Source organism: Medicago truncatula, chromosome 1 (genome assembly GCF_003473485.1).
Source record: "Medicago truncatula cultivar Jemalong A17 chromosome 1, MtrunA17r5.0-ANR, whole genome shotgun sequence".
In the NCBI taxonomy this organism is placed as follows: Eukaryota; Viridiplantae; Streptophyta; class Magnoliopsida; order Fabales; family Fabaceae; genus Medicago; species Medicago truncatula.
The window spans coordinates 19,137,483-19,149,953 of NC_053042.1; the positions used below are offsets into that span (position 1 = coordinate 19,137,483).

A 12,471-nucleotide genomic window follows, 5' to 3' on the forward strand; every position below is an offset into this window, starting at 1 on the left:
GTTTGGAGACTCAAGAGAGAATAAATGCAAATGATTCTGTAGTTTGCGTGATATGAGAATATGAGTATATATATAGAAAAGAGTGGCAAGTGCAAAATTTTGGCCAAAAACAACATAATGAATCGAGTCACTAAATGTGTGAATCCATTCAGACAGCTAAAGACAAGCAAGCTGACCTATGAAGATTGATACGAATCAAACTATATTTGAATCTATTCATATTTCCCCAGATGAAGGTTGATATGATTCAAAGAACAGTGAATCAATTCAACAAAGCAAAAAACAAGACCAGAAGAAAACAATGATATGAATCAAAACAAGACTGATTCGATTCATTATGATACGATTCATCAATTCATGAATTGATTTAAAATTCATATGCTTTGAGGAAAAATGACATAAACATTTCATGATACGATTCAAAATAGTTTGAATCTAATCAATTTTCTAGAAAGTCATTTTGACCATGAAAAATGAAGTTTTCTGCATACAATGAACACACAAGACAACAAGGGACCATAGCACACAAAGAGGCAAGAATTGTTACGTACTTTAACATGAGTTTAGGATATAACTACCAATATTTAAACATCATCAAATAAAACTATCTAATGTGCATCATCAAAACAAAATCCTATATCTACACACAACTTCATTCTCCCTCTTTTTGATGATGTCAAACAATGTTGATGATGTGGTCTTAGCTCCCCCATGAAACATAGCATAACAAAAAGACCAAACATGCAAGCAAGCAAACAAACATGAAAAACATGGAAACATATGTATATATGCATTTATGGATAAGAAAGATGGTATTCTTCATCAACACAGATCTCCCCCTTTGACAACGTCATAAAGAGATAGTAACCAAAATAAAAAATAATGAATAAGAAGAAAAACAAACGAATAAGTACAACCGCAGTTGAAAACTTGTAAGCATGTAATGATAAGCAAAAATACAAAGTATAAGCATGGAAAGAAGAGAAATAAGCTAGATGTTGTCCAAACTAATGAGAAGAAACATAGATTGAGTCCTAAGTAGATGGAGAGATTGAGATCTTACCAAATTTTAGAAATGTAAGGAGTGTTTATAAGGAAGACATGGTCAAAAGGTAATAAATATTAGGTCTTGCTTTTTGAAAGCAAGTGGTATCTAAGATACTTAGTTCCCTACATATCTTTAGGAAAGAGTCAGATGGTAAAGGTTATGTAAAACTGTCAGCAAGTTGACACTTAGTGTCAAAATATTCAAAAGTCACGTCATTCTTTTCAACACCATCCATAAGGAAATGATGCCAAATCTCAATGTGTTTAGTTCTTGAATGTAAAACTAGGTTTTTGGTGAGATTTATAGCACTAGTGTTATCACATTTAATTGGAACACAACCAAATTTTAAATCATAGTAGAGTCTTAAGCCATAAAATTTGTGAGCAACAACTACTAGCCACCACATATTCATCCTCTAGGTTAGAAAGAGCAACACTAGTGCTCTTTCGGTCTGAGTTGCAACCGACAAAGTCACAATCCGAAAACCGAAATGTGTAGTTCCGCTTAAGGAACACAAAATTCTTTTAACAGACTTTAGATGGGATTCCTTATGGGAGGCTTGGTATCTAGCACACATGCAAACTCTAAACATGATATCAAGTCTACTTGTTGTTAAATAAATCAAATAACCTATCATACCCCGATAACTTTTGCTGTCAATGTCAATGCCAAACACATCCTTCTCTATTAAAAGAGTCGAGGCCATCGGAATGGAGATAAACTTGCAATCTTGCATGTCGAACTTTTTGAGCAGCTCCAAGGCGTATTTTGTTTAGCTAACAAATGTCCCTTCCTTGGCTTACTTTATTGGGAGCCCAAGGAAGAAAGTGAGCTCCCCCATGAGAGACATTTCTAACTCACCCTGCACGAGCTTGGAAAATTCTCTACACAAACTTTCAACAGTTGACCCAAAGATGATATCATCAACATACACTTAAACAAGTATAATATCTTTTCCTTTTTGTTTACTAAACAAAGTGGTGTCAACACTTTCACAAGAAAATCCTTTATCCAATAAAAACTTGCTCAACCTCTAATACCAAGCTCTAGGAGCTTGTTTGATACCATAGAGAGCCATTTTTAACTTGTAAATATGATATGGAAATTCATGATCTTCAAAATTGGGTGGTCGTGACATGTATACCTCTTTGTATTGTAAACCATTTAGAAAAGCGAACATAATAGCCATTTGATATAATTTAAAGCCTAAACAACAAGCGAATGCAAAAAGGAGACGTATGGCCTCAAGACGGGCTACGGGGGCATAGGTCTCCTCGTAGTCAATCCCATCCTATTGGTTATATCCTTTTGCCTTATTTCTTGTAATTATTCCATTTTCTTACAATTTGTTCCTAAAGACCCATTTGGTTCCAATGATTGTTTTTCCTTTGGGACAAGAAACTAAGTCCCAAACTTCATTTATTTTAAATTGATTTAGTTCATCTTGCATAGAAATAATCAAATTTTCGTCATCATTGCTTCCCTTATGGTCTTAGCTCAATTTGTGAGACGAAAACAGTGTAACCACATAAATTACTTACCTGAGACCTAGTACTTACTCCCTTCTTGATGTCGCCAAGAATATTTTCCAAAGAGTGGTCTCTCGTGGTGATCCAATCATGAGAAGACAATGGTGATGTTTCTTGTTTTTCATCCTCGTGAACGTATTCCAAAAATTCCTTATCTTTGTTGTCCTCGTCTTTCGAAGGAACATTTTGTTGGTCACCATCCTCGACAATATTATTCCTGCAACATCAAAAGAAGTACCTTTCCCAACCACTTGAGGAGGAGTCTCATCAAAATCAACATGAGCGGATTCCTCAACAATGAGGGTCCTCTTGTTTGTAGATGAGTATCTCAAAAAGATACCCTCATCCACTTTTGCATCAAATTTACCAAGTTTATCCTTTCTATTGTTTAAGATAAAACATTTACAACCAAAAACCCTTAGATATGATAAGTTTGGCTTTCTTCCTTTAAGTAGTTCATATGGTGTCTTATGTAGAATTGGTCTAATGACAATCCTATTTAAGACGTGACATGCGGTATTATTCACATCCGCCCATAAATACTTATGAAGATTCATTTGATTTATCATTGTCCTAGCAATCTCCTCTAAAACTCTATTTTTCCTTTCAACGACACCATTTTGTTCAAAAGTTCTAGGACATGAAAAATTGTGTGAAATGTCAAACTCATCACAAAAACCTTCAAAATGGTGGTTGACAAACTCACCACCATGTCACTTTTAAGGGACACAATTTTCAGGGAAATTTTATTTTCAATAACCTTAGCAAATTTTGCAAAAGCAATAAAGGTTTCGTCTTTGCTATACAAGAAGAAAGTCCAAGTAAATCTAAAGTAGTCATCAACAATAACAAAGCCGTAATAATTGCCACCAGACTTTTTGTTCTTAAAGGACTAAAAAGATAAAGATGGAGAAGCTATAGAGCTTTTGAAGTAAAAACAACATTTTTTGGTTTGAAAGATACTCTAGTTTGCTTCCCCTTTTGACAAGTATCACATAATTTATCTTTTTCAAACTTCATTTTAGGTAAACCTATTACTAGATCCTTGGGAAATACTTTATTTAGCAAATCAAAGTGAACATGACTAAGTCGTATATGCCATAACCAAGAATCTTCATTCTTGGCCATGAGACATTTAGCGCCACTTAGTGATACATCATCTAAATCAAGAACATATACCTTATCAACTCTTAAAGCCTTAACATAATTTCCTTGTCATCATTATGCTCAATAATGCAATTATGGGAGTTGAAAGTTATAGTAAACCCATTGTCGTAAAATTTACGAATGCTAAGGAGATTAATGTTAAGCCCTTCAACAAGAGTTACATCTTTGATTGTGGTTGTGGAGGGATTTACCACAACACCCATACCTAGAATCTAACCTTGATTATTGTCACCATAAGAGGCAAACTCGTGTTCCTTTCTTTTAAAGTCGATGAACATGGATGAGTCTCCCGTCATGTGTCTTGAACAACCACTATCTAGATATCATTTTATTCTAGTGGTCGCAAATCACTCCTACAACTTTTAGCTAAGATTTAGGTCCCCAACATACGTTGGGTCCTTGGATTAGTCAAATAAGTAGATTGTTTGGGTACCCATCTCATTAGCCCTTTCAGAAATAAAATTTTCATAGTATGACAATGAGGTGTGGTGTGCCCAACTTCTCAACAATAAGGACACATAACTTTGTGTCCATGAACTTTGTTATTTCGATGTTTGTTTTGAAACTTCTTATTGGAGGACCTTTTGGAATGAGAGTTAAAGTTATTTGATCTTTTAGCAAAGGTCATGGGAACACTTGAGGCTTGTTCTAATTTACTCTTTAGAGAGGTGATCTCTTCAAGTAACTTAGGACAAGCTTCACATGTCCCAATATCCTTAGACATAGGAGTTTTTGGTACATTAATATTAGGTGACTCTGTAGTAGGAATTGCTCATTCTTTAGAGATGCATGCTCAAATTCTTACAAACTTTTATTTCTTAGAATTTCTTAAGTCTCAGAAGTCATATGAACTTAAATTTCCTACACGTCTAATTGTATATCAATTGTAAAAACAATCTTATTTATTTGTAAAACTTTGTTTGTAGAAGTCTCTTTCTTGTGTGATTGAACAAAATAAGTATTTTACTTATGTGTTTGAGCAAAATGTAATATAGTGAGATTATAGTGAAAATCTCTTGAAAGTGCAAAGGGACTCTAACCTCCGTTTGTGAGGGAACTAGTATAATTGCTTGTGCTGTCTCTTTATCTTGCTCTCTGTGTTTAACTTATTTCGCTTCATAACTTTGTTTTAGACTCTAATATGACATCTGCTTCTGACCAGACTCTAAACATTTTTTTATAAACACTCAAAAAAGTTTTAAAAAATTTAACACAACTCAAGGGATTTTCTAAGATGTAAAAAATGTCATCACAACCGCCACCACGCTGTTATGATCATGGAAAATGGCACCACATCCCGCACTGCTGGAAGAACCCTTGGCACTGGCAACCCTACCAATGTCAATACTCTACACTTTAATCAAAAGTCTATTGGGTGCATTACTAAAAACTTTTCTCACGTAAGTATAGTATTAAATGACCGATCGAGTTGGACATTTCATTGGTCAGATATTTCTAAGATATTCGAAAAAGTTTGATTCAACTCAAGGTTTACATGAAGGAACCATGTGAAAAAGTAAGTTTGGTTGATCTAAAATATGTTGTGTTGTGTTTTACTTTTTTTTTTGCTAATGCACCCAAGAGACTCTTGATTAAAACATAGCGTATTAACATCGGTAGGGTTGCCAATGCAAATAGTTCTTCTAGCGGTGCGGGTTGTGGTGCCATTTTTCCATGATCATAGTGGCGTGGTGGCGGTTGTGATGACATTTTTTCTTTCAAGCGGAGATCAAAGTTGTCACATTTGCTATCAAAGTAACAAATCAAAAAGGATTGTAGAGGCTTAGGTGGTTTAATCATTATCTCTATTAATCTTGTTCTTTAAAAGTTACATAACAAATTATGCAACTACAGTCAATTAGCTTTAGAGTATCACTTTTCCCATTCTATATGATTCTCGCGAGCCCTGCGTTTTTTTCAAAAATGCCCTTGAGGTTTTCGGATTTTATAATCCGAACAATTCTTATGTATAATCAGCCATCAGAATCTCTCACATTTCAGTAGTTTTGAGTTTTGCTTTTAAAAACAACAAAAAAACTAAGTAAAAAAATGTTAAAAACCTGTCAAATAAAATCATAAAAATACCACCAAAAAATTCTAAAAATCAAATAAAACTAGTGCAAGTTTTTTCAGATTTTTCTAAGAATATGAATAATTAAAAAAAATGAAAAATGGGTCTAAACAATGGAATTTTGGATTTTGAGGGGCGGAGTCCCGTAAGAAGTCTCTTCTATGGGAGTCGTGGTCCTTGAATTTGTTCTGATTTTTTGGGGAAGTTTCAGAGCAATCCGATCAAGTAGCCCGAAAACCCGATTTTTGACTAAGAACAGGTAACAATGACCCAAAACAAAAGGATAAGAGTTAGGCAGATTAATATTGTCCCTAAAATGGCTATACATGTTACAAATATGTTTAGGATTTGTGCCGATACAGTTCAGATTATATAATCCGAACTATTTTACCTTAAAAAAAGGTGTTTAGGGGGTTTCCGGATTATGTAATCCGAAAACATCATGTAACGCGCCCTATTTTTTTAAGTTTCCAGATTACAAAATCCGGAAAAGTCCGTAACTTCATTTTTCACCCTATAACAAAGGAAAACACCATTCCGGATTATGAAATCCGAAAACCTCAAGGGCATTTTTGAAAAAAACACAGGGCGCGCGAGAATCCTATAGGGTGGGAAAAGTAATACTCTTAGCTTTCTCCTTTAGCTTAAACCAGTTGAGCTATGATACGACCCAATTCGAGTAGAGATTACACTCCAGAAATTAAGAGAGAAAACTAGAGATAAAAGAAAGGAAATTCAGTATATTTTTCATTGATTCTCATAATAAAGCATACAATGCTTATATAGACTTGTGCATACTTATAATACGATAACTGCACCCTAACATACTCAATATTATCCCCTAATAATATACCTTTTAGATCCTTCTAGATTAAGGTGAGTCATAATAACTTTTATAACTAGCTAAGCCACCACATTAATGCTCCTTATTCTAAATATCCTATCAAGCTACCCTCACACCATACATTGCCTTCTTTTGAAAAATTTCATCCAACTGTTTTACATTGTAGAATTTAGGTTCTTTCATCAACATTTCAGGTTGCCTTGACAGAACTATTATTACACAAACAAAATACACCTCGCATCTTGGTCACCTCTAAGGTGTGAGTGCAGATTTAAATGTCTCATGTTCAGCTAAATACATTGAAAAGGTTAATAGTCTTAGATAAACCAAGAATTATCATCCTTTCCTTCTGAACCATCCAACCAAGTCTGATGTAAGTGCATCCAGGTAAACTCATTTGGTGCTTCAACCTGCCAAAAATCCACATGTTGGTAATTAGTAATTGGTAACATTTATCAAAATATTCATACAAAACATTTCTTTTTTTCGGTTTTTGTCTCTCTTGTGATACAGTGATAGTCATCTATTGAATGATGATGTGGCACCACCATTTCGCGTGTCATGCCATGTCAGCCTCTCTGTTTGCAATATCGCAATATTGGGAGGAGAGATAACAACGGGGACCAAAGCGCTATTAACTCAAAAATAAGAGCAGATACATGAAAAGTAGAAATGTTCACCTTTGAATTCATCAAAACCTTTGTTAAACAACACCTTAACTCGGTACCTGATTTTGGATGACAGAAATTAATAAGTCAAAGAAGAGCAGGAAAAATTACAAAAGTCATAAAACCAAATTATACTAAACAGCCTTAGATAAGAACCCTAAAGTACAAGGTGAATGAGCAAAAGTTGAATAAAGAAACAAAAGGAAAATCAACATGCTACATTGAATTTGGAAACTTAGAAGCACGGTCACGGATCAAAATCGGACAATTTCTCGTATAACTGTTAGCAGCCAACACTCGGTGGGATTTAGTCCCACATCGGATAGATAGGATTCTTGAGAAGATTTTATAAAGAGGAGGGACTCCTCACCGTACAAGCCAGTTTTGTAAGGATGAGTTAGGCCCCGATTTTTGTGTCAATAACAATCACTCATCATATAAATCCAGTCCGGTTCTAGTTTCTGCAGAATGAGCACTGATACTTCCCACAGAACTGGTTATATTTTGAAAGCAAATACTAATTGTATTTCTAATGTATCAGCCATTCATAGTACATGTAACTTGTACAGTATGTGAGAACACATTTCAAAATTGTACCAATGTGAAGATTAAAGTATGAAGGACGCAACACGTTAATGCAATAGAAGATACATGTCAAACTGATAATCGTATTATGCAAGAACGGGTAAAGCAAAAAAATATACGATGAACACAAAATAGCACTCTCCTTTCACACTGAATTAACAACATAAATAGCATACTACTATTAACAGGCTTAACCTCATAACAACCTAACAAACTAACTAACCAATTCCTCAAATACCTCTTCACTACTCTAATTCACCTTTGTTCTATCCTAACACGTACTTTCAGATTCTTTTATTTCCATCTTTAATTGAGGTCTCCAAAAAAAAAACGTCAAATAATAAAACAGGAACGTCCAGCATTCCCATCCGTTCTTGCATATCCAAGCCCTCGTGAAAAACTCATGGAGGAAATAAAGAAGTAAAGCTATAAAAAGAAAGACCATGGAGAATAAAAGTTAACGTAAGTAAATAAATAAAAGTTAGAAAATAATCTCACCAGATAACTCCCACTTGTCAAACTTGACCAGCCATGAGCCCAAACTAACCTCTGCAAAAGATACACGATCAATCCAAACTCGAAAGTCTAGACCCCGCTTCTCACCAAACAGCTTTGGTAAAGTATCGATAATTTGTTGCATAGGTCGTTCAACTCCCGAGGGATGGACAACATTCCCAGTAGAATGCTACAGACAAACAAAAAATGTGAGAAAATAGCATTGGCAGTTTCCACTTTAGGTTTTCAAAATCTGCATCCCTTTAGTTTCAAGTTACCAAAAACATGACCACCCATTTAATTTAAAGTTTCATATAATCATGTAGAAAATAATTGGCTATATAAAAGTGTGCATTTATTAAACCATGTATCAACTGGAACTTCATTTCAGTTCTGAATTGTTCCAACTCCCGGCCCCTCATTTTAGATTTTAAAAGCAAAATGGCCTCATTTTCCAACAAACAAAGTCCCATATATCCAACCTTGCTTTAGGCCCCAGTTACTATTAAAAATAATTCGGCCGGCCTTGGCAAAAGTCAGCATTAGGTATTCATGCATGCAAGATAAACTCAACTCTGACCAGGCTTAGCAATGGATTTCTAATCAATTTTGCGGCCACACATTAAATTCTAAAATTGTATCAAACTTACAAATACTGATTTTATATTTTGTATATACTGCTCAGAATTATCGACTTCTCCACGCAACCATCTCTCGTATAATAGGTAGAACATCACGACTTCATGGCTAGGACTAAGAATTTTAATGTTTAACGTTGAGTCTCTAACATCTCTTGGAGACATATTTGGACCAAGAGTGAAGTTACCAATGGCTTGCATAATACCAGCTGCGCATCTCTCCGTTGCATGAATTATTTGTGCATTGTCCCTTGCATTTTCAGCATACCATTCAACTAATTCTTCTTGCGCATTACCGACCTGTAAATATGCGAGCAATTATTTTTCACTGTACAATCATAATAATTAAAAAACACAGTACACAACTGTGACAAGCATCGTTTTAAATTGTGGTCTGGAACTGAAATTGTGGCCACAATATTGCAGATTTTGAAGTCTCCGCAACAACTTCGCAACTGCAATTTCGGCCACATTTTACCGCAATATAAAGGTTCACATCATAACCACGACCACGATACCAGTCACAATTTAAAACACAGCAGACAAATGTGGGAGTATATAAATAGAAAATTTAGTAATTTTCATAATGTTACAAACCATGACACCATACACTTCAGGTACACTGAACAGTTCGGCATCATTTCCAGAATCACCACAAACAAGAGTGTTGAGTGGTCGAATTCCACCAGCTTTTAATTTTCCAAGAAGAAAAGAAAGTGCCTGTCCTTTTCCAGCTGCTTGCGGTAATACATCCAAAGCAATACTATTGCTATAAATTATTTTCACATCTAACTGGAAAACAAAGCAGTAATTCCAAAAGTCACACAATCTGAAAGAAATATAATAAAACTGTGGCATTTTAAAAATAAATTAGATTAAGATTGATCAGCCATTTTAAGCGCCAACCATAAAAAAACAAAATGCAAGCGAAGCTCTCAAACGAAGCACACAAATTTCTACCAGTAAGGTTGTTTATGAATTACAAATTACAATCTTATCCCATGTTTCTATGGATAATGACAATAATCTTACCCCACGATTTTCCAAACATTTTGAGAGAGCTTGCATGACTTTTGATGCCTTCCCTTTCTCCAAATTGAAGCTAACCTTGTGAGGCCGTTGCTCTGTCTCTGACTGCAGTTATTCCAGAAATTTCAAAAACAACATACTGATAATTAAATAAGGATGCTCTTAAAATAGCTAATACAGAAATGCATTTAAGGTCATTCTCCCTACCTAGCATGATTCAGCATATAAGAATTCTGATATACGATAAAGGGTAGCCTAATGCACGAGGCTCTCACAGAGAGGCTAATTCTAGTTTCTATGGTTTGAATTGACGACCTCCAGGTTACAATAAGGTTGTTTCAAGGCTCACCCATCTAATAAACGATAAGCATCTTAATAATCATAAATTAACAGAATACATGATAGATACGTACTTGACTAACTAGCTCAGGAAACTTGGCTGTTTCCTCGATAACTATGTCCCTGTCCCATTTATGATCCAGATACTGTTTCCACCCGTCATCTGGTACCATTGATTCGCCATATGTAATTTCAGTTCCCACAGACATTATCGTTATATCGGGAGTCAACAAAGGTTTCTGCTTTCTTAACTCTTTATATATAGTAGGTGATCTCCCAGTAGAGAAAACTAGCAGAGAATTATGACGATAATAAGCTTCCCATAGTGCATTGAACCTGAGAAGAGCAAGGTTTTCTGGATCATCATGGTCTACCTGCAATGAAACACTCAGGCTTCACCACATTTCATCTCAAGAAGATTTAAAGTCAGACCCCTGTCGAAATTATATTTTACCATTGTGTAATCAAGATCTGAAACTATCATTAAATTGGCAGAACCAATGAGTCGATCCATAAGGTTTTTCTACTTTTGTAACACTGGAAACCCCCAAAGTTGGCCTTGCAGGTATCTCCACAAATATATACCTGTAACTGCAAATTCTTCAATAGCTTAAGTTCAAAATAATGCACTTCAGACAAGTGTACTAAATTCTCTTTTAAAAAAATAAAAATATATTGAACAGCAAATGACTCATATGTTAATCCTTAATTAGTAGAACCGGAGGATATAAGAATTTGGGTTGAGATTAGCCCAACAAAACCGGCTTGTAGAGTGAGAGATGCTGGCTTTATCTCATAAAATATGGGACTCTAAATACCTTCCTCACGCACAAGAGTGAACATCCAGAGAGTGACACGACGATAGTGGATGGTCTAATGGATATTGGACAGGTTATTGTACCATCTTCAAGTTTGGGTTGGGCCTAATTGAACTCTTTAAAACCGGCTTGTATAGTGAGGGAAGCCTCCTACTTATAAACCCATTTTCAGCTCTTACTATCTCATCTAATTTGGGACTCTTAAGAGAGGATATCGAACCCTTAACCTCCCCATACTCCAACTCACCACTTTTTGTTTCGAATATCATATGTTAGTATGTAAATTGTCATGTTAGTATTTTCTCCATTGCGACAATTCACCACTGTTCAAACCCTAAACTTTCTTATCTAACAACCCGAGATATAGCCAGATCAAGTGCAAACACAGGAACCGAATCTCACAATAGTCGAACACCTCTGTTTTTTATGAACAATCTAGATCAATTACAATGTGTTACAATTAGTAGAAGCGTCGTAAAACAATATTAATAAGACTATTTACAACATAATACCCAATTAATTAATTTAACAAATAAAAGAGTGTGATCAAGTGAAAGGACATTAAAATTTCAAAAATAATCATGATTTCAAATCTAAACAACCCAAAATCTAATCTTCAAGCAAGCATGTTACTAATTTGACCATATACATACCTAAAAGAAATTGAAAATGCAGAACATAAAATCATCTTTAGAAAATTGTAAATAATATAAGCTACCTTGTTATGACGATTGAAACATGAAAATTTATGCATACATGGATAGAATCTGCAACAGAGTTCCAAATATTAAGGCAATCAAAGATTGAGAGATACCATATTGCTGGAACAAGACGCCAACATTTCATTTTGCACTAAAAATGATACAGAAATTTAACTGAAAATCAATTACCTTGTTGTTAACAATTAACATGTTCCTGTGTGAAGTTTCAACAAAACAAGACATACATCACCATAATTTGCTAGATACAATCCCTAATATCCTATTTACACTCCCCTGAAATCAAATATTTAATATCGTTGTCACCTTTTGTTAGAAAATAAATAGCTTAATAGTTATTTTGATACTTCAATATGTAATAGTCGTGGTAATAGTAGACACAATTAAATTATGGAGAAGTAGAGTATCCGAGTTCGAACCTCAACTCATACATATAATATGCAATATCCCTATCAACTAAGCTCAATGGATAAAATTTAAAATAATATTGGCTTAATTGCACTTTTGGACCTCTATCTTTC

General features: G+C 34.7%; 1 protein-coding gene across 2 annotated transcripts; it reads right to left on the minus strand.

Annotated features, from left to right (window-relative positions):
• Positions 1-6,535: 6,535 nt before the first annotated feature.
• Positions 6,536-12,244, minus strand: LOC11423632 (sucrose-phosphatase 1). 2 transcript variants are annotated; one of them, XM_003589814.4, is made up of 10 exons: positions 12,122-12,244; positions 11,950-11,998; positions 10,868-11,004; positions 10,488-10,787; positions 10,078-10,179; positions 9,643-9,837; positions 9,058-9,345; positions 8,411-8,597; positions 7,340-7,386; positions 6,536-7,069 (listed from the first exon to the last, which is right to left on the minus strand). In XM_003589814.4, exons 3-10 carry the CDS (start codon positions 10,925-10,927, stop codon positions 6,977-6,979), a joined length of 1,272 nt encoding a protein of 423 aa, XP_003589862.2. In that variant the 5' UTR covers positions 10,928-11,004; positions 11,950-11,998; positions 12,122-12,244; the 3' UTR covers positions 6,536-6,976. The 2 variants fall into 2 exon arrangements, with proteins under 2 accessions (XP_003589862.2, XP_024631378.1); XM_024775610.2 differs by lacking the exon at positions 12,122-12,244 and having other exon boundaries at positions 10,868-10,998; positions 11,950-12,051.
• Between the last annotated feature and the right edge of the window lie 227 nt (positions 12,245-12,471).

Coding starts and splice junctions, on each gene's coding strand:
- LOC11423632 (XM_003589814.4), bottom strand. CDS start 10,927: ATGGATCGACTCATTGGTTCTGCCAATTTAATGATAGTTTCAGATCTT. Junction 9,346..9,642: donor CTGAAGTGTATGGTGTCATG/GTTTGTAACATT, acceptor GCATATTTACAG/GTCGGTAATGCGCAAGAAGA. Junction 7,070..7,339: donor AGGTTTTGATGAATTCAAAG/GTGAACATTTCT, acceptor GATTTTTGGCAG/GTTGAAGCACCAAATGAGTT.